The sequence below is a fragment of the Natrix helvetica genome, assembly GCF_964273705.1.
Source record: "Natrix helvetica genome assembly, chromosome: 3".
In the NCBI taxonomy this organism is placed as follows: Eukaryota; Metazoa; Chordata; class Lepidosauria; order Squamata; family Natricidae; genus Natrix; species Natrix helvetica.
Window position 1 is genome coordinate 23,025,288 of NC_138549.1, and position 22,460 is coordinate 23,047,747.

At 41.5% G+C, this 22,460-nt stretch overlaps 1 protein-coding gene across 1 annotated transcript; it reads right to left on the reverse strand.

Annotated features, from left to right (window-relative positions):
• Positions 1-2,804: 2,804 nt before the first annotated feature.
• DCT (dopachrome tautomerase) lies at positions 2,805-21,778 on the reverse strand (the record flags this gene model as incomplete). The annotated part of the gene is made up of 8 exons (XM_081948161.1): positions 2,805-2,983; positions 4,239-4,440; positions 7,176-7,311; positions 8,639-8,818; positions 11,561-11,727; positions 13,718-13,818; positions 15,924-16,223; positions 21,466-21,778. The coding sequence occupies 8 exons, from the start codon at positions 21,776-21,778 to the stop codon at positions 2,805-2,807; spliced, it is 1,578 nt and encodes a 525-aa protein (XP_081804287.1).
• Positions 21,779-22,460: the final 682 nt, after the last annotated feature.

The window sequence follows — 22,460 nt, forward strand, 5'->3', positions numbered from 1 at the left end:
AGACATATCTAGCAGGTCAGGGAATTCGGCAAGCCCTCGTCGCGCCATTCCATCCGGCATCAAATGGACAGGCGGAGAGAATGGTACGATTCGCAAAAGAGGCCCTCGCTAGGATGGGTCCAGGTGATTGGCAAACACGCATTGATCATTACCTTTTAATTCAGCATATCACCCCAAGTGCAACGACGGGTAGGAGCCCCGCTGAACTACTCATGGGCCGCCGTCTACGGTCTCACCTGGACCGTCTTCACCCAAATTACTCTGCCACAGCTCCCCCAGACTCCACAAGCAAAATTCGGTCTTTTAGCATAGGGGATTCAGTATACGCCCACAACTATGCAGGGGGAACATTGTGGATGCCGGCAAAGGTCATTGGCATCACGGGTCCACGATCGTATCTGCTGGAACTGGAAGATGGGAGGAACTGGAAAAGGCACATCGATCAACTTCGGGGTCACCTAGCACACTCAGACCTTAGAAACGAAGACGAGATTTTCCTGCCTACAGAAAGTCAGCCACGCGAGAGCCCCATCATAGAAAACTACGACACCTGCGAACCAAGCTTGGAACAAGAAAGCACGCACGAAGCAGAGCAACCCCCAGGCAACGAAACCGAGCAGACTCCGGAACGCCCTAGCAACGAGGGCACGAAACCTCCCGAACATGGAACGGGAAAAGCATCCGATCCGGAAACCATTTCTGACCAACCAGAACCACGACGTTCCTCCCGAGTAAGGCAATCCCCCACATACCTAAAAGACTATGTTACCTACCGCAACGTTCCGTCTAGGAGGGGAGGGGTGTTAGATATTAGCATATATCGTGGCAAGTCTCCCCTCTGGTCCGCTGCTACAGCGGGAAACAGGTATCGTTCTGATTGGTCGAGGGGCGTACCCGATCCCTATAAAAGGGGAACCCTCCGACCACAGAGCAAGCGGGATCACTACTACTACTAATAAAGAGCTGTTAAGTCACTTCGTGTCCGCAGTCTGTCTCTCGTTGCCCAGATCCAACACCCACCATAGAGTCTCCTCCTAGCATGGTGTCCTTTTTCTTCTATCTGTCCTAACCGAAAGCCCTATCAAGTGTGGAGTCGACCGGTGACAGGGAGCCACAGCAGAGATGAAAGAGCCACATGCGGGTCCAGAGCCGCGGGTTGCCAACCCCTGAGTTAGGTCAACTAAGTAGGCTTGCATTCTCCTTTACCTACAATTCCTCTGACATGCTGTAACATTGAACTGGCAGCTAAATCCAGCCTCTCTTGGAACCTTCAGGTGGTTATTGATATATCAAGGTGGATAATAGAAGTATTTTTAATGGATATCAACATCCAAAAGCTTCACAGAGACATGGATCTCTGGCTTAGAGCTGGGGAACATTACATAGCCTTGTCAAACTCCATTCACTTTATGTTTTTGTTTACACATTGAGTAGAACAGAACAGAACAACAGAATTGGAAGGGACCTTGGAGGTCTTCTAATCCAACCTCCCATTCAGGCAGAGATCTTATACCATTCTGGACAAACAGCTATGCAATCTCTTCTCAGAAACCTCCCAGTGATGGAACACCATGGCTTCTGGAGACAAGCTGTTCATTGATCGCTCTCATTGTCTGGAAATTTCTCCTTAGTTCTAAGTTGGATCTCTCTTTGATGGGTTTCTGTCTGTTGTTTCTTACCTTGCTCTCAGCTGCCTGGGAGAATAGGTTGTCTTTTTCTTTGTCCACTATTGAAAGACTGCTATCACACAACCCTTCTCTGTGTTAGAGTAGACAAACCAGGTTCTGCAACCATTTCTCGTGTTTTAGCCCCCTAATCATCTTTGTTGCTCTTCTGGGCATTCATTCTTTGGTTGATTGTCCTAGGATTTATTCCCAGAATTAGATTCCAAAATGAATGAATGCATAGACTCATGAGAAAATAACTAAGGGAGCAATGCCAGGGATGGGCTGCTGGGGGGTTTGCAGGAGTTCGGGAGAACCTCTAGCTAAGGTTCTGTACAGTTTGGAGAACCCCCAAATTCCACTCCTGGTTGGCTCCGCCCACCCCCACCCCTCCCAAGAGTCCCCACGTGACCCATTTTGGATGTAGGTAAGTACAGGGAGCACACGGAGGCTTGCGGAGGGCAAAAAACTGGCCTACTGGAAGTTCAGCCCTCCAGAGGGCCTCCAGAGCCTGGGAAAGCCATTTTCACTCTCCTGGAGGCTCAAGGAAAGCCTCTGGAGCCTGGGGAGGGCAAAAACACCCCTCCCTGTCATGGTGCAGGAGGCCAACTAGGCCATGCCCACAATGGCCACGCCCATTTATTAACCGAGCAGAGAACCCCTTGCTAAAAAATTTGAAGCTCACCCCTGAACAATGCTGATGGTTTTTCTCACAGAAGCAGTTACGGGTGCACTCTTTATAACACCATGCAGTAAATACATAGTAAAATAACAGAAACACTAAGCAGGCATGCAATCGACTGTGATTAGCTAGTAGATGATGGTGATGTAAAACATTATCTTTAGAGCTTGGGTGTACCCCCAGTGTTACGTCCCTCTTTGGAGGCCTCATATCTTTATTTACTCTTTCAATATACATGGCCACCCCTCTCAAATGTATGAGTCTGGTCTTGTCTTTTTGTAGTTTTGGGGAACTTGTGCTTAGATAATTTCTCCAAAAGAATTTTATGGTGAATAATTACCTTTTCCAAATATTCCATGCAGATTAAAGCTACCAAGGTTGAGAAAAGCTACTATAAATCAATCCATCCAAGGTCTAATGGGAAATGGGGAGAGATACTGTAAAGCAGTGCTTCACTGCTATGGTTCATTCGTGTACTGTTTTACATTGAACTGTGCATTCATTAGTGGCTCAAGGCCTTTCCGATGTCTCTTGCGTTGTAAGAGAATAAGCAGGGCCAGCACAACTAAAACTATGAGAGCTCCCACAGTAGTGGATCCTACCATCAGAGCCCAAGCCTGGGATTCCTTGGCAGATTCTGAAAAAGTAGAGAAATATTATGAGGTGTAACAATGTTGTAGGCAAGAAGCACAACTCTTCAAAGATATATATTTAAAAAAAAAACATGAAAAAATTAAGTACTTCACCATAGCACTTCAAAATATACAGTATATTTGCATTTAAAAACCAACAAAAGAGATGCATCAAAGTGGAGAGGTAACCTAGATGTACTGAAATTGGGAGAAGCAGAGCCATTATGGGTTTAATGTGGGGGAGTATGAAAACCAGGGTCACAAGCAGAGGTGGTATTTGGCCAGTTCTTTCCGGTTCGGGTGAACCAGTAGTGGTGGCTGCAGGAGGCTCTAACCACCCGCCCTGACATAATGTGCGACCTTCTGTGCATGTGCAGAAGGCAGTGCGCAAGCGCAGACATGGCTCCAGAGGTGGGTTCCTACCAGTTTGGACCAGTTCAGCCGAGTAGGTAGTAACTCGGCCGCCCACACACCCCGGAATAGTTCTATCGGTGTCGCCATAGGTGTCGCCATCTTGTTTTTTGCTTCTGCGCATGCAAAACATTTTTACCTATTGCACATGCACAGGTAGGGCGCATCAAACTCACGCCCAAAGCATGTCCCTGAGCGACCCGGCAGTAGAAGAAGCCGGAACTCACCCCTGCGTGGAGCATGCAAGCGAAGCAAACAAGTAGGGAAGTTAAGTGAATCCCACCGCTGGTCACAAGGGTTCCAATTCTCTTTTGGATTTAAAGCTTTTTCACGCTAACCTAGTGTTAGCTAGCCTGCTGCTTGCTGCCATGGACAAGGGGGGAGTGCTCAGTGGAGAATCTTTCATTGCAGCTTTGCAAAGCCCAACTACAGTCTGGGCTTTGCTCATCTCTCCAAAGTCCTTTCTTCTAGCTATGGTATGCTGCAGCCCTCTGGTTGCCCAGCTACAAGGCGGTTGGGCTCTACAGATTCTTTCAATTTGCTGTTTTCACGCGCTTTACCTCAGATCTTGCCTGAAAGTTGTTGCTTTCGGTTCGTTCCTAGTAAAAGTACTTTTCTCTGAATCTATGGAGTCAAGGATTTTTCTCCCCTAGGAAATGGACAGAGGCCGCCCTGACGCCTGGCTCAAAAGGTTGCTGTGAGAATAGTTGCACCTTTAAAACCTGCATGCTAATTCCATGGCATCAACCACAAAGATCTTGCATCAACTATAGTAACATGCTGCCTGGCAATTCAGAAAGAAAGAGTTCTGAAATTCGGGGGGGGGGGGGGAGAACTGATGAACATTACCTGCTAGATCAATGTGATAGCTATAGCCAAGTTGCTCAGCCGTTAGAAACATTTCCTTATTGGTGACAGGGGGGAAGAAGGGCACCATGTTAAACATCTGGTTGTGACCAATGGGTGCCAGTTCCTGGGGCCAGGCACTATACAATGGATTGAACCGTTTCATCCACTCATCAAATATAGCATCAGTGAAAGAATGAAGGACCTGTAATTCCAATTAATATTCATCTTAAATCATAAACATGGCTATGCAAATATAATGAAAACAAATGACTACCCCTAACTACTTTCCAGCTATCCGTGTTCACCATGTGTCCTTGTCCGTCATACTCATGAGCCACTCTGAAAGTAGTTGCAGAACAAAAATGGTAGAATTATCCATTGCTGTTCTCTGAAACGTTCAACTAAACCATATTCCTTCCAGATATCTGCAAACTGTGCTGCAAGTTAAACCTCGGGGATAAATATTTTTTTTTGTAGTTGGGGGTCACAGGTTCATTGGGGGCAATATAACTACAGAAAGTCGAAACAAGATTTTGAGGGCATTTTTTTCCTCCCTGAGATGGAGGCGCAGGGACACCATGAAAGAATCTGTCAACATTTAAAATGCATTAAGTCCATCAGAAGCTCCACTCATCCATTTCCTTTAGGTTCCTGCTATAAATTGATGGGGAAATTGCTCTCCTGATGTCTGGAAATTTACTATAGAACTAAAACATTAGAGTTGGGTGAGAGTTCAGGAACAGCATCTCAGCCAGTATCGTTCACCCCCTGCTGTAGGCTCTGTTCTAAGAACAATTTTGTACAAGCAAACAGACTTCAAGGAAGTTTTGGGCAAAATAACAAAACTACATGTGAAAAACCTATCCACAAGTTTTTGACAAATTTAACACAGGCTCCCCAGTCAGACAAAAGTCTTTAAAACACAGTCTTCCTATAGCAACAGCATAAAATACCAGATATTTGGAATTCAGAATTCAAGAAAGAGATCTAAATGCTTGCAAACAGAGGGTTCTGTTGTTGTTTTTGTTGTTGTTTTGTCCTCATGTCCTTTGTCATCTCTCTATGTCAAGCAAGATTATCCTAGAACCGTGATGGCGAACCTAAGGCACGCGTGGCAGAAGTGGCATGCAGAGCCATCTCTCTGGGCACGCGAGCCATCGCCCGTTGCTCTTCTGGTTTCTGGCACACGGATGTGCACCAGTCACCTGGTCTTCCAGTTTCTAGCATGCATGTGTGTGCAAAGAACAGCTGGACAGTGTACATGTGCATGCCGGAAACCAGAAAATCATCTTCCCGGTGCGTACATGCGCACCGGGTGGCTGCATGCACGCTCCCATTTTAGCACTCGGTGCCAAAAAAGTTCACCAACACTGCCCTAGATCAAATCTTTGGAAGGCTCTCCAATTGAAACAAATATTATTGGCTTTTTCTTCAAGATTCTTTATTACAATTGGGTCTCAGAGGATGCTTTGCTTTAGACACCAAACCGCTATTTCAAACCTGATGAGAAGGAATCTTGGCACTCTTATTGAAATTTACTAAGAGCGAGTGTTCATGTCCTTCTTCTTTTGGTTATTTGTACTAATAGTTGCAGGGATCAAACTTTAATTTAACCAGCAGAGGGAGCTCACATAAAATCAAAAGTACTCTGGTAGCACCGTTTTTGACTAACAGGTTTTATTAAAAAGTTTAATTTTCCATACGCTGCAGCTTCATGCTTTTTAATAATATTGGTTGATTGGGGAAAAAATCTATCAGATCCCCCCCTCTGATTTTTTTCCCATTATAGACTGACACAACTGTCCTCCTACATCTTTAGCCCCCAGAATCCAAAGGCCTGTTGTGAAGTACTGAAAAACACAAGCGTTTCAGTGTGTCCATATACTAACTTTGCAGAATACTATTTTCTTTTCAGCTGTTTTTAATAATGTGACAAGTAATGGATGCTCTTGGCTTCAGAACAGCATAATAAATATCACCTTTTAAAATAACAATGAACCAGATTTTACTATCTCATTATAAGGCATTCTGTCTATTGCAAGAAACTGGAATATTCATAACACTGATTAAATCTAGGGCAGGATTTGGAAAATCATTTCAATTTTCATTTCCCCGATATGATTCACTCTTGGCTCCTAATCTATCAAATGGGGGGGAGGGGATTAAGGGTTTCTCAAATGTTTCAAACACACTTTTAATCCACCAGATCTGTGAGGAACATACATGAGATAAGTAATGGGGGGGAAATACTTTTTCATTTTTCTTTCTTATACCTTTTCTCTTCCATTGCGAACTAATTGTAACTGACTGTAACTAATTTGGGATAACTGATAACCTGATTGTAAACTTCCGAGCGTGTCAGACCTCAGCAGAGAATATATGAAATATAACAATATTTCAACAACAGCCACAAGAACAACATAGTGAAGAAAAGTGAAAATTAACTGAATATTTTGAGTAGTTTGCAAGATAAATTAAATGACTGATTTGCTTCCCAATAAATTTTAAATAAAACCCAAAACATGCACCGTATATGATCTATTTAAACTACATTTCCATATGTTGATATACAACATGTAAATTCTGTTCTGTGTCCCATTGATGTATGCTCAAACGAGTTCACAGTGTACAGTAAAATAATGTCAAGATAGGAGCAGTTTTTGTGTTGTTCATGAAATACTCATTTTGAAAAAGACGAATAGTCTATCATACTATTGCAACTGATCTCTTAACATTTTTACTATATTTGCAGCTCCCTGCTTAGTGCTATTCCAAGCTAAAAGCATAGTACTCAATAGAGGTCAGATATACTAATCAGTAGAAAATATTATTACCATTATGGGCATAAATCCATTTCCTGCTGGACATGGGGAAAAGTTCTTATGTAGTCATATTTAATTCTAAAAGCTTATGGAAATCAAAAGCAGAAGAATATACCACAAAAATGGGATCATTTGCTGCAGAATGGGGGAAAGCACTCGTTCCATTCAAAACAGAGTGAATCAAGTTATGGAGACCGATGATTGGCGGCTTGAGGTTTCCATCTGGTTCAGCAAAACCTTCCAATGCATTCCTGTGGCAAAGGCAAATGAAGCGGCATGGACACCTAACATCAAAAATGTCATCAAAAAACCACAACAAAAAATGTTCTTCCTGCTTCAATTCAAAAAGCTCAGACTGCCCAAGGAACTGATGATTCAGTTCTACAAAGGAATTGTTGAGTCTGTCATCTGCACCTCTACAACTTACCTGGTTTGGCACGGCAACCAAACAAGGCAGACACAGATTTCAACGGACTGCAGTTAGGACTGCAGAGAAAACAATTACAACTGGCCTGCCTTCCATTAAGGACCTGTACACTGCATGAGCCAGAAAGAGGGTTGAGGAAATATCTACAGACCCCTCCCATCCTGGACATAAACTGTTTCAACTTCTTCCCCCAAGACAACGCTACAGGGCATTGCATGCCAAAAGAACTAAATCCAAAGACAGTTCTTTTCCCCCCATACCACCACTCTGATAAACAATTAATTCCCACAACACTGTCTATGCCCTGAAATGTCAAACCACCTACCCTGTTTCCCAGAATATAAGACCTCCCCAGATAGTAAGCCCAATCGGGCTTTTCAGCGCATGCGCTAAAATAAGCCCTCCCCCGAAAATAAGCCCTCCCTGAAAATACTGCAACACAGCAGCAGCCATGAGGTGACCAGGCTCACCACCTCCTGCACCTCAAAAATAATAAGACTTCCCCGAAAATAAGGCCAAGTGGTTATTTCAGGGGTCAAAAGAAAATAAGACCCTGTCTTATTTTCGGGGAAACAAGGTAGGATGACTGTATTACTATTATCCTTCTCAGCCTTCCTGTTACCTATTTCCTTAGCTTCTTATGACTATAACTTTATTGTTGGTATTTTATGATTTAGGATGATTGTTTTTATTTAGTATCCTATTATGATTCATGTTGATTGCTTATTTAGCATCCTATGACTATCGCTGTTATATCTTGTGATTTATGATTATGGTGTTTTATGATTGTGATCATCATTTGTCACTAGTTGCTTGTATGTACACTGAGAGCTTATGCACCGGAGACAAATTCTTTATGTGTCAAATCACAGTTAACCAATAAAGAATTCTATTCTATGTCACATCTAGCTATCTCCGGCCGGAAGTAAAAGTCATTGTCAAGCAGCAAAACCAGAGGTGGGTTACAGCTGGTTCGGCCCAGATTGGGCGAACCAGTAGTGGTGGCAGTGGGAGGCTCCGCCCACCCGCCTGGATGCTTCTGCACATGCGCAAAAGCGTCGCGTCAGCGAACCAGTAATAACCAGTAATTAAAAAAAAGAAATAGAAACCCACCACTGAGCAAATCCCCTTCTGAAATTCAAAGAACTCACCTGAAACTGAATCTAGAATTCCAAAAGAAAGGAGGATTATCAAATTCCTGAAGAGAGAGACACTTCTGAATGTCCTCCAGGGTTGGCAGCTTGTCACCAGCTTTGCTAAAAGGGTGCCTCTGTAGAGGCCCCTCGTTGCTTCCATTACACAGCGTGACCAGACGGTTATAATCATTCAAACTAAGGTTCAAAATAAGACAGATAGCAATAGTTAGATCTGTTCGATAAATTTGGTTAGTAATGTCTGACCAATTTTGTTTCACTGACTTGCACAGTGGAAAAGAATTAAACCTTTAATTAGGTACCCAAACAATTAATAGCAGAAATGATTTTTTGAAAAAAGTTAACAGAATTTTGACAATCTATAATGTACGATATTTGGTAATAATCACTCTACACCAATTTGGCACTTTCTATGTAGTGGATTAAAATTAACGCCATCCTCAATAAGCACAGATAACAGCTCTAGTATGCAGGTTGAGGGTGATGAAAGCCAAAATACAAAACACATCCAAGGTCAGGTTTACAACTAAGATTGTTTACAGGATAACAACAGGCACCCTGGGTAAAACTGGAAGATACTATTGTGTACAACAGGACTTCTGAAACGATTTGTTTATATGACCCCTTCTTGTTTCTAAAAATTATACAGAACTCCAAAAGGGATTTTGTTTGTGTTGTATTTATTAATATTTACTGTCTTAATGCATTAAAATTGTATGTTTGTAGTATGTTTACTTATTGCATCATATAACAATATGAAAAATAACAATATTAAACTGATAAAAGGTAAAGGTTCCCCTCACACATATGTACTAGTCATTCCCAACTCTAGGGGGCAGTGCTCATCTCCATTTCAAAGCTGAAGAGCCAGCACTGTCCGAAGACGTCTCCGTGGTCATGTGGCCAGCATGACTAAATGCCGAAGGCCCATGGAATGCTGTTATCTTCCCACCAACTGTGGTTCCTATTTTTCTACTTGCATTTTTACATGCTTTTCAACAGCTAGGTTGGCAAAAGCTGGGACCAGTAACGGGAGCTCACTTCGTTACATGGCATTAGGGATTCGAACCACCGAACTGCTGACCTGTCTGATCAGCAAGCTCAGCATCTTAGCCACTGAATCACACATCCCTATAAATAAACTGATTAGATATTAAAATAAAATATTTTTATGAAAATACCTATCTTTTTTAACAAATAAAAATTAATGATAATAGTGATATTGTTTTACATTTTTGAAAATACCTTAAACATTTGACAAATAAATCTGATTTTGTAAATCCCTGAGGAGGACTTGAGGGAGCCCCAGGGGGGTCCTTGGGCCATTCTTTGAGAAATACTTCTTTAAAATGTCAATTTTACAAATTCTGAGGTAAAACAAATTGTAATGTTACTCTTAAAATAGCTAAAGTGCAGCGGGGGAGAAAACCAGAGAATTGACATTAGCTGAACACGAGGTATCTGGGCCTTAACAATATTAACTTTAATCCTGTTAAAGTTTTGGCATCAGTAGCTTGGAGGCCCTGAGCAAAAGCAACCCATGGAGAAGGAATGGCTTTCTTTCTCATAATTTAGTGAAAATAATTGTGCATTAGAGGAAGAGGGGGGAATTAGACAAGACATGACCATAGAGTTTATTGGCATAACATGGTTTAATGGTTTTAAGCTTTTGGGAGGCTTATATAATATTTGGAAAATATCTTGTAGGGAGTTCTTTTGCCCATTCACAAAATGGCTGTCGTGGGAAACATAACCTAAGGTAAGACTGATCTTTCTTCCTTTCAACTCATCCCAATTTACCCGAGATCAACTTACTGATCTCTTGCCATGTTTCTTACTTTCTAAGAAACCCCATGGAAGCTTATTTGGGGTCCAGAGTTATCCTCGCATGTACAGGTGATATTTTGATTCAAACATAAGCAGCAAGAAAGATGTTCCTTGCTACCTCAGTGTGGCGCCAGCTAAAGTTGTGCCTGAACCAAGGATGTGTCAAGTAGGCTTTTGTTACATAATCATAATGTCAACTCGGAAAGCAGCCATGGAGACAACTCCAATACTTAATCAAGTGGAAGGGATACCCCTTATCAGAGGCATCTTGGGTAAAGGGTAGGAGCATCCAGGCCAACCACCTTATAGCAAAATTCCATGCAGAAAACCCAAAAACACTGGGGGTGTGTGTCACAGCCCTAAATTCTATAGCTGTACTTAAATTGTTTTGCTTTGCACAGGTCGTCTTCAGGAAGTGAGGGGAGCTGAATGTCAACTCGCATAGCATCCATGGCCTGCTCTAGAGTTGCTATAGGCAAAGGGAGGGGAACTGACGGAGCAGCATGGCAGTCACAACCAGAAGCACATTCTACATATATCTCTCTCAAGGCTGTCTCCCAGGTTACCTGCAACAGCAAGAGGGGTGTGATCTCTGCAGCCCACAAAAGTGCTCCATTGGAGAATGTGATTTATGACACACCTGGGGAAGGGTGGGAAACAGAGTCATAATTGGGCCATAAATTACGTGGGGTCAGAGCTGGCTTCACTTGGGTACGTGCCGACATGTTACTCCTAATAAATAACTGGATTCTTATGAAGCTTGGCTCAAGGCTCATGATTTAATTAGGGCTTCCATCTGACACACCTTTTGTCAGTCACAGCCTTGGATATTGTCTCCTTTTCTCTTGTGTTACTTCACCAAGGCTACCTTCACTGAAGTACCATAAAGTTTAGGATTGTTTAGTAAAATGGAAAATTATCATAGTTTTAAAAATATTGAGGATTTCTTAAGAAGCATATTTAACAGTATTTAAATTAGATCTCTGTATTGATTAAATAGTTGAAAGATAGATTATTAACCACAGTGGCAATGGGAAATTAGAATGGACAGGTTGAACATCAATGTTTCACTGGTCTCAAAATGTTTGTTACCTATTGCAAACTATCTCCCATTCTGAGAATCTTGAATTACGACTTATTAGATTCGGCTCATCTGGCCTTGATGCTCCAAAAAGTTGATCCGTGCACACATCACATTCATTTTTGCCTGTAGCAAAATTCCAGAATGGCAACGCAAAGGACTCATTGCCACTCAGTCGCTAAAGAACGTGGGCGTGGAGAAGAGATGGAGAAAAGAAATCAATCATATCTTTATATTGGTTTTGGCAATGATACATCATTAACACATTTTCATATCTTTGCAATATCTCTTGACTTTGTTCATGAAAATTATATATTCCATTAATAAGATCCATGCCATTTCATTTGCCAGCTGAAACATACCTATTTTTTTTAAGGCAGGATTCATGAATTATCCTGATTATCTACCCAAGAGTAATAGAATGGTTAACCAGAATAGCACAAAGTCCTTTAAAATAAGTTTATATTCCCTGTTTTCTTTTTCTGGTCTGCTCTCATTAACGATCCCCATCATCCAATCAATATTGCAGCAACAACAAAATAAGCAGTACAGATGCATTTCAATATAGCTTTGCTTAGAGTATTAGTATTTGAAAGGTGACTGTGACAACACAATTAGATAGATTCTTCTTAGTGCTAATACTTTGCTCTTCTACCTGCAAGCTATAAAAGGAATTCTAATAGCCTGTCCAGAAAATCTGGAGACATTATGCATTCTCAGGGTGTTTACTTTTCTTAGAATTATACTTCTTTATTAGGAAAAAGATGCTAAGATACAGAGCGCCTTGGGGAAATGTATACATGTTTTTACTAACATCAGTTAGTAACAGTCTATTTCCAAAATATGTTCACCAAGAAGGTAGTTTGAAAAATGGATATTTTATGGTTTGGGAATAAGAAGACAGACTGTTACATATTTTATTAGTTCATGTCTATCTATCCAAACATGGAATGAACAAATTAAAAAAGCTATAAAATACACACCTGTTTAAAAAATAGCTATGTATAAAGAAAATGTACACTTCTTGGTTTATCACAGATAGGCCCTATAAATATTCATTCTTGTAAATCTTACGGTATGGTAGAATAGTATTAGTAATTTAAAATTAATATATGCTAACTTCTAGTGTAACCCACAAAAATCTCCCTCCCTCCTCCAGCCCTTCCTTCTATATTGTTTCTTCCTTCCTTTTTTTTCTTCCTTCCTCCCACTTTCTTCCTCCCTGTTTCTTCCATCTTTCCTTCCTCTTTATAACTCTCTCCCCCTCCATTCCTTCTCTTCTTTCCTGTTCTATACTTCCTTCCTTCCATTCCTCTCTCCTTCATTCTCTCTCTCCTTCCTTTTCTCTCTCCTTCCTTCCTTCCTCCCTCTCTTCCGCCTTCCCTCTCTCCCACCAGCTTCCTCCTTCCCTCCCTCCCTCTGCCCCCTTCATTTCTCAACAAGCAGGGAAGTGGGGCAAGAGAGTGCAGTGCATGGGTTTGGGGCTCCCAGGGATAGCACTAGAAAATGAGGACCACATAATAGTGGTCCTGAAAGAGCAGCAGCAGTAGCACAGCAATGCTGAAGGAGCCGCAATTTCCCAAATTTCATTCCCTCAGTAGTAATGGCTCCCAACAGTCTGTAAATGAGCCCACATGGTAGCGCAGTAGTTAGAATGCAGAATTGCAGGCTAATTCTGCCCACTGCCAGGAGTTCGATCCTCACAGGCTCAAGGTTGACTCAACCTTCCATCCTTTCATAAAATAAGTACCCAGATAGTTAGGGTCAAGATGTCGACCCCGTAATTCGGTCAGAGAGGGCCATATGAAGCGGTATATAAGTCTAAGTGCTATTGCTATGTGAGACACCTTGTTTGAAAAGGTTTTATCCTATGATGCACCATTTCGCCCAGTTAAAGGTTGCAAACATGAGTTTAGTAGCATACAGCTCACATAATTAAACAGTTTTCTGGCCAGTTATCATAATAATGATGTTTTGTCTTGATCCCACCAACTTATCATTTTTCTGCCTCCACTTTGCTTGACCTTGGCTCTGGTAGAAGATGCAGTGAGCCATAGTTTTCATTTCTTGTATTGAGAATCTTTCCCTTCCTGGAGCATTATTGGAGGCCAGGAGATGCCCTAGTTGCTTCTTTCAGATACATGATAAAGACAATGATGACAACTTACCTGCAGGTCTCTTTCTAAGAGTAGTAAATGATACCTATGCCAGGTAACAAAAGCAGGGCCTTGATGGGAGAAATCTATCGCTGTAAAGGGACGGCCTGGTCCTGAAAACAGAAACAAAAATTACAATTAAAAAGACACCCTGAAAGGTAGGTTAGAACTACAAAGACAGATTGAATCTATAATCTTCTGGTCCTGTCTATCATTCCCTCTTCTGCTCTTTCTCTCTCCAATTTTTGTGCCCTGGTTTTTCTTTGTCTTGTAAATCTGCATAATTTAAGTGCACAACCTCTAATCCCTAAAGCCTGCCTGTACACTTTCCACAGCATTTTTCACAAATTAAAATTATTTTTTGTGGGTTAAGATTTGACAAAAAAAAAAAAAAATTGCCGAGATAAGGAAATTAATGGGAAAAAAATAGATGGAGGATTTTTTTAAAGGGAACTTTCTCTAAACCACCTATTTTCTGACATAGCCACATCATTTTTTTTCTTCACTTGCACTAATTACCCTGACGTATTTGTATAATTGAAAAGTGACTATCCTGTGCATGTGTAACTGGCGAGGAAGGAAATGGCCAAGAGGAGCAAAGTACAATTTAGCGATTATCCTCTTTCTAATGAAAAATGGAATCCCTTCCTTTGGAATCATCACAGTTCTTCCATCAATTGTCTGCACCGTTCTGGTACTCCAGAAATAACCCTTTAATTACTTATACTGGCCAATGTAAAAATGTACTGCAGTCCAATGCTCACATCTCAACAACTTCAGTGCAGCAAGAGTATTCTAAAGAGGAACAAAGCCTGCTTTGTAGAAGCAACTGATAAAGCACACTGATTTTTGTTAACCAGTTATTGATTGAGGTCTGCCACAGTCTCCAAGTTATTTCAGTCCAAGACAGGGACTAAAGAAAGGAGATTTGGAAGATCTGGTTGATGGATTCAACTTGGAGGATCACAATAGTGCAAGAAAACACACCGCCAAAGAAGGGACAAACCAGCTCCATTCCTCTGGGCCTTTGGTTCCAGCTTAATTTGAAGAAATCAGCATGTGGGAAAATCTTCAGTTTCTGTTCTCTGTGGATCAAGTTGCTGTTAAATTATGGTTAGGTCGTCATGCTCATAACTTCTGATCTGTTGGATTCTGCAAAAGCTATTTCTTTTGTTCCCCAAACAGGAGAAGGTGAGAACTAGTTAACAAAATGTAGCACAAATCGGAACCTTTGGCTGATGGACTGGCCTACATCAGCCACAAAAAACATGGCCAATAGTTAGGGATGATGGGAGTTGCATTCCAACATGCAAAGTAAGTTTTCCCAGTCTGGTTTCTCAGGATGGGGTTATAACTCACAAATTTCCCAGTAAGAACAATCTGGAATCCTATATTGGAGGAAGTTGATCTAAAGATCATCAATCATCTAACATTGTAATAGGGAACCAAATAAATTGCATCCATATTACCTACATTTTCACCCACTTTTAGCAAAAAGAAATGCCATTTTTGGCCATTTTTTGCCTGCAGAATGCTTCTGGAGGCCAGGGAGGTGAAAAATGGGGCATACAGATGCAAGGAAATGGACAAAAATGGCCCATTTTTGGCCAGGAAATGGGACTGTTTTCACCCATTTTTTGCTTACAGAATGGTTCTGAAGGTGGGGGACGTGAAAAAGAGGGAGCACAGATGCCCCAGGAGGAGAAAGACAGAGAGACAGAGAGACAGAGGGGAGGGGGGGAAGAAACAGGGAGAGAGAGACAGAAAGAGAGTCAGACAGAGAGAGAGTTGTCCGTTGTAAGCTCCTTGAGGCTGAGAAGAATTGCTGCAAAACTGAGTTTCCTGAAATGGACCACTAGACTCCTAAACAACTGAAAAAACAATCTAGTAAAAAGGAAAGTCAACCAAAAGAGCAACATGCAAACAAAAGCAAATAGAACACCTCCAAGAGCAAACCAAATTAAAGTTTAATTTGTATGCATTGTTTAATGGACGTTAAATTGGCCACGCCCACCTAGTCACATGACCTAGCCTCATCCACCCAGTCACATGACCACCTAGCCATGCTCACCCAGCCACTCTGGCCCCCCCATCAGTCTGAGGGACCGTGAATTGAACCCTGTTTAAAAATTAAGAACCCTGTTAAAAGTTTGAGGGCCCCTGACCTACAATCTATTTTTTACTACTTTAACCTCCCACCAAACTGGAAAGCACCAACCTAATAGAGTATCTCTGACTGAATAATAGTGAAGCCACACATAGTAATTATAAATGCTGCAGTTTGTGACTTGTGGCTCATTTCTGCTGGGACCAAGCAGGCTTGACCAATGGCGGGTTGCAATCATATAGTCAGGATGGACAGTAGCCTTGGCAAGATTGAGGGCATCTAAAAACTGCTCTCGCTCTTCATTTGTCAAAGAGTGGATGTTCTTCCGGACAACTGGAGGCTTCTTTTCATCACAATTGGACCCTGTCCAGCCAAATTTGCACTCGCCACAGTTATAGCCAGCAAAATATCCTAAAGAAAAAGACAGCATCATTTATATTACTGCTGGATACGAATAGAAAAGTCAAGAAAAGAACATAAAATGTCAAATACACGTGATTACAACATGTCTCTACAAAAGTTAGATGCTGCCCTGTGGGAACAAGCCAAGCTCATGTTATAGTTGTTAAAATAAATCTTTTGGACTTGATACACTTTCTAAGAACACAATACAGCTTGGGACATAGTTAGTAGACCCCCAAGCTCATAGCTATACCTGGGATCTTTAGGAACTGAGCTCTTGTATTCCATGTGACTTAAAAATAATAAAACAATCAAATTCTGGACATTTTTTAAAAAACAGAAAAGTACCATATTTTTCAGAGTATAAGACACACTGGAATATAAGATGCACCAAGATTTTGAAGAGGCAAATTTAAAAAGTTTTTGCACTCTGCAGATCTCTCAAAAACGGTCCATTTTTCGCGAAAACAGGCCTGTTTTTTATTTTTTTTAAAAGGGCATGGATAGCTTTTAGGAGGCTTATAGAGTGCTGCTGGGAGCTCGAGGGGGGGCAAAAACAAGAAAAAATGGCCTGTTTTTCGCTCATTTCTGCCCTCCCCAGCTCCCAGGAGCACTCTGTAAGCCTCCTAAAGGCTATGTACGGCCATTTTGGTGAAGGAGGCGGGGTTTCAGGAGGCCAAAAAAATGCTGTATTCAGTGTATAAGATGCACCCAGATTTTCACCCTGTTTTTTGAGGGAAAAAGATGCATCTTATGCTCCGAAAAGTAAGGTATGTAATCCACAAAAATTGAATTTCTTTAAAAGAAAGAAAAAATGTTTCTACTGTGTTTTACAGCAGCAAGTTTCTGTGTGGTAGGCAAAGATGTACCCGTAATGTTGCAGAAGATAACGGGACTTGGATATTTCAGGATCAAGGAGAAGTAGTTTTATTTGGCAGCCAAAGGTTCAAAATAATTTAGCCAAGATAGCCATTTGAAAATCTGAACAGTGCATTCTTATACTTTGTCAAAAGCAGCACAACACGGAAATACTTAATCCACTTCTGATTGGTTACCTTGAGGAAAGAAGCCTTATAAGCAGATACTGTCTTGCATCCTCTTTTGTCAGTGGCTTTGTAAGAACTTTAGCTGAACTCTGCGGTTTTGGCATTCACATTTCCTGTTCTTCCGCAAGCTTCAAACTCCCGTCTTTTACTTTATAATAACAAGATGAAAGGGTCCCCGAGAGGCTATGTAGCCTGATCCCGTATGTTCACTCTTAATGTCCAAATTTCACTTTACGTCCTACTTTAGTAAGTCTTAATCTTAACCACTGTACTATTTCTGTAATGCTGGTAAGGGAAAGTATATTAAAGTTCTTGATGGGGGAGGGGAAAAGAAGGGGAAAATGCATATTTGCATGTTGATGCTTTAATCTTCTAACTATAAATCCTGTAACTATAAACTTAATTTAACTTGTGTGGGTAGCAAAAGTGATATTCAGGCAGTTCTGACCAGTTCTGGAGAACCGGTAGCGGAAATTTTGAGTAGTTCAGAAAACCGGCAAATACCACCTCTGACTGGCCCCGCCCCCATCTATTCGCTGCCTCCCGAGTCCCAGCTGATCGGCTGAGTCTTCTTTTGTAGCCCTACATAGAACAGAGAGGGAAAGCAGGTTAGTGGGATAGGGAGGGAGTGGGAATTTTACAGTATCCTTCCCCTGGAGTGGGGTGGAAATGGAGATTTTGCAGTATCCTTCCCCCAGGAGTGGGGAAGAAATGGGGATTTTGCAGTATTGTTCCCCATCTACACCCACCAAACCACACCCACAGAACCGGTAGTAAAAAAATTTGAATCCCACCACTGGTGGGTAGATATATATAAATAAACACACACACACACACACACACACAAGTATCTATATAGGATTCTACTCACAGAAAGGAAAGTGATTGGCCATTGCTTTTCAGAAGGCAGAAACAAGGGAATTGTCCAAAGAAATATGTGGGAACCTACAGTCCAGATTAAATATTTTGCTAGCTGTTGCCAGTGTTTGAGTCCAGGCAGGATTTTCTTAAGCCTTCTTAGAGTCAAGCCAGGAGAAGCATGGACAGAAGCATCTTAAATGTGGTCTATATTCCCATTATCTTGAAAGGTTGGGGCTCAGAACCTCAGAATTCCCAGCATGGGGTAGTCTGACCTTGTTGACATATAATTATTAGTTTTTCTGCTATTAGCTATGTTGGCAAATTGCTCATAAAGATACAGTAAAGAGTAATAGAAACGTTTAGTAAAATACTATTACACTGGTGGCCTTCCCAATGTTTTTCTGATGAAAACCTTCAAGAAATCTATTTTCAGAAAAAGAAATAGCCCTAGGAAGAAGAATTCCATTAGCCCTTCACAGCCTGCATGCATGGGAACTTAACTGCATTCAGAAAAGATGTATTATGGAATTAGCTGTCTCGCAGCAATAATGACTGATAATTGCTTGTAATTGCACCCATGACCTCTATTCTAAACCATTCAACTTACTACAATACATTCAAACAATAAACATTTACAAGAAGTACGTTAGCAGAAGAAAACAAGAATAGATCAGACTTTCTGATTTAATTATCCCCGGTTCACAAAATGGAAGACTTAAGTAATATAAGGTCCACCATGTACAATAATGCAGTTCAAGACTGCCGTATACACACAGTCTTTAGCATGGAATTGATGGCAATTAGACTTGTAAGCATATAAAACTACTGTGTTCATGTTTGCTCATGACTGCAATTACAGAAAAGTTAAGTCTACACTGGATTTCTGCAACCTGTGGCACATTAAACTCAAGATTCTTACTGCCGTAACTTTGATGATCTACAACTTCAAGCTTGAATCAAAAGACAAAATAGTCCCCTTATTGGGACGCTATGTTTGACTAAAAGGCCACAAGTTAGCTTGGTAGAACAAGGGTGGGCAAAATATGTTCTCCAAATAGTGTTGGATTGAAATTCCCATAATCCTTCAAGATTGGCCACAGTGATAGTGTTGGAGTCAAACAATCTTTTGGAGGAAGATATATGATGCTCCTAAATGGAAAACAAATACGTTCCTGTGTTGAAAGAAAGACACATGACCAGGAAAACCCCTCTGCCCATCCTTTGCCCCTCCTTGTGCGAGATTGTGAGGCCTCGTGGAAGGGAAGGGAAGAGGGAGCAGACATAAATTGCCAAGAGATGGCAGGTAATGAAAGAACAAATCAAAAATTGCATGATCACATGAATGCAAAATTTTAAAGAAACATTTGCAGTGGACCAATGGGAAGAATATGAGGGTGAGGGAAGATAATAACATTTATCCCAGTTATAATTTATGGGAAAATTGATATAAAATATTTTACAGATGAAACATAAATCTGTCAAGAAAACATAGAAGACCTATAGCCATAAATGTTGGAAATGCTGCAACAAAGACCCTATCTCAATCATAAGGTAGTTATATTTTTTAAAAAAAAAAACCTGAAACAATAGAAAGAAATATATCAAAATATTCCAAAATGTCTTTAAAATGATATTGGAACTGAAACTCTTAAATATTTTAATTGGATATAATTCCAGAAAGCATTAATGAAAATTTCATGCATGTATGTATGTATGTATGTATGTATATGTAAAGGTTCCCCTCGTATATATGAGCTAATTGCAGGGACGTGCGGTCAGGGAAGGCAGGGGAGGCAGAGCCTCACCGCTCTCAGCATGAAAATAAAAAAAAGGGAAAAGGGAAAAGGCACTGAGGAGCCTTCTGCACACGTGGTCCGTGAATGGGACCACGTGTGCAGGAGGTTCCTCTAGCCTCAGCCTCCCTCCTGCACACGTGGTCCCATTCCCCGCCTTCCTGAGTCAACATGAAGGGGACCGCGGAGTGTGAGCGCGCTCCGTGGTCCCCTTCATGTTGACTCAGGAGTCAGGAAGGAGGGGAATGGGACCACGTGTGCAGGAGGCTGAGGCAGCTTCAGCCTCCTGCACATGTGGTCCCATTCCCCGCCTTCCTGAGTCAACATGAAGGGGACTGCGGCTCGCGCTGATGATGTCACCAGCCTCACCAGCCATAAACCTCACCGCACGTCACTGGCTAGTTGTTCCTGACTGTAGGGGGCAGTGCTCATCTCCGTTTCAAAGCCGAAGAACCAGTGCTGGCCAAAGACGTCTCCATGGTCATGTAGCTGGCATGAATAAAATGCCGAAGGCGCATAGAATGCTGTTACCTTCCCACCAAAGGTTGTTCCCATTTTTCTATTTGCATTTCTACATTTGCTTTCTAACTGCTAGGTTGGCAGACACTGGGACAAGTAACGGGAGCTCACTCTGTTACGCGGCACTAGGGATTTGAACCACTGAACTGCTGACCTTTCTGATCGACAAGCTCAGAGTCTTAGCCACTGAGCCACTGCATCCCTTAGATAGATAGATGATAGATAGATAGATAGATGATAGATAGATAGATAGATAGATGATAGATAGATAGATAGATAGATAGATAGATAGATAGATAGATAGATAGATAGATAGATAGATAGATAGATAGATAGATAGATGATAGATAGAGATACAGCTGCAAAAACAAACTTTGGCACATTGGCACAAACATTAAGCACTTGAATGTATCCCTTAAGGATTTCAAAATTTGTGACTGTATTGTAATTGTTAATGTGACAAAAGAGGGAAAGGTGAAAATACCGAGCTAGAAAGTAATTCCATGAACATTGAATATAAATGAAATCATTTTCCATTTCCATCACCAATTTTCCTTGGAGTATGCCTCCTAATATCTCACTTGAGGCAATGTCCTCTTCCCTTGCAAAATATACACTTCTCATAGACACAAAATTGTCTAAAAGGAAAAAAAACTCTCAAATATCATCCAATGAACATGCCTATTCAGGAGTGATCACATTATTAAATAGACAATGCAAGATATTTTCACGATGTGCCTTGCTAGCATTCTCAGAACACGAACAGACAAAAAATAACAATAATGATACCCAAGTAAAGCTTATCAGAGATATTCCGCATACTCAAAGCATGTAGTTTTACCTACATGGGCTTCAAATGCTGGTAAGCAGCATCAAGTCAAGAGGACATTAAGAATTTAAGATCCTCTGTTAGGAATCTTGTCACAGTGAGCAACCTAGTAATACTCCAGAGGTATCACAACTACAATCTAAAATCCCCTGCTAGCAGCAAAGCTTTAATCACATCTGGAGAGCTTCCCCTGTTTTTCTCACCTGTACACTGGCAGGTTCTGTTGAAGAACTTCAGGGGCCATTGTTCCCGATCATCCACGTTATGGAGTGTGTAGGGGCCACTCCAAGGCCTTCTGTCTACCTGTACCTCCTGGCAGGTGCCCCTGCCTTGCTGTGAACCGCACATATTGTTTGGGTTCAACCCCAAAGCTGGGCAGCACTCCTTGGATTGCAGCTTTTCTACAGTCATACATACCCGTGGAAATTGGGCCTTTGTCTCTGGAAGCCCAACAAGGCTCAGAGATGCAAAGAGCATCAGGCAAAGCAACCTTTCATCTTGCAGCAGGAATGCCATCAAGATCTACTTTCCAGAGCCTGCAAAACTCTACTGCTCAGCTTCTGGTTCTGAATGCAGGATAGGTGAAGAGATTGTCATTAGCTGTTTCCAGCTGTTGAGCAAGCCCCATGAACTGACCCAAGAAACAATTTCCCCCCTCTTCTCACTGCAACTAGTTTAACCTCCGGGGTCTTTGCTTAATCCAAGTTTCCCAGGATTGAATGTGATTAATAGGCAAGCAATTTAGCTCTTTGTTGTTTGCCAAGAGGTTTTATACATGGGGGTCAGCAAACTCTAATTAGAAGGATTAGCCTTTTGAAAACCCTTATGATTAGCACATGACATTATGAGCAAAAAGAAACCCATGGGATGCTGGAGGAGAAGCGCTGGATGAAGGAGACAAAACCTCTTTGATTTCCATAGCTTCATCTTTTCTTCTGCTCAGTGATTTGTGAGACTGTCACACTGTGGGCTGAGGAGCGCAAGTTTCTTTGAGACTTTTGTAATGGGTTGGAAACTCTAGACCTCCGCAACATCTATAGTATGAATGTTGTAAATCACTCTGAACACTTTAAAAGGATCACGAGCTATCACATGGCAGAAGAGTTTGAATTCAGGTGTTTGAAAGGCCCCTTCAGTCAGTCGCTTCCAAGACTACATAAAGATTGGACAGGGAGGGCCACCACTGGTGGGTTTGTAC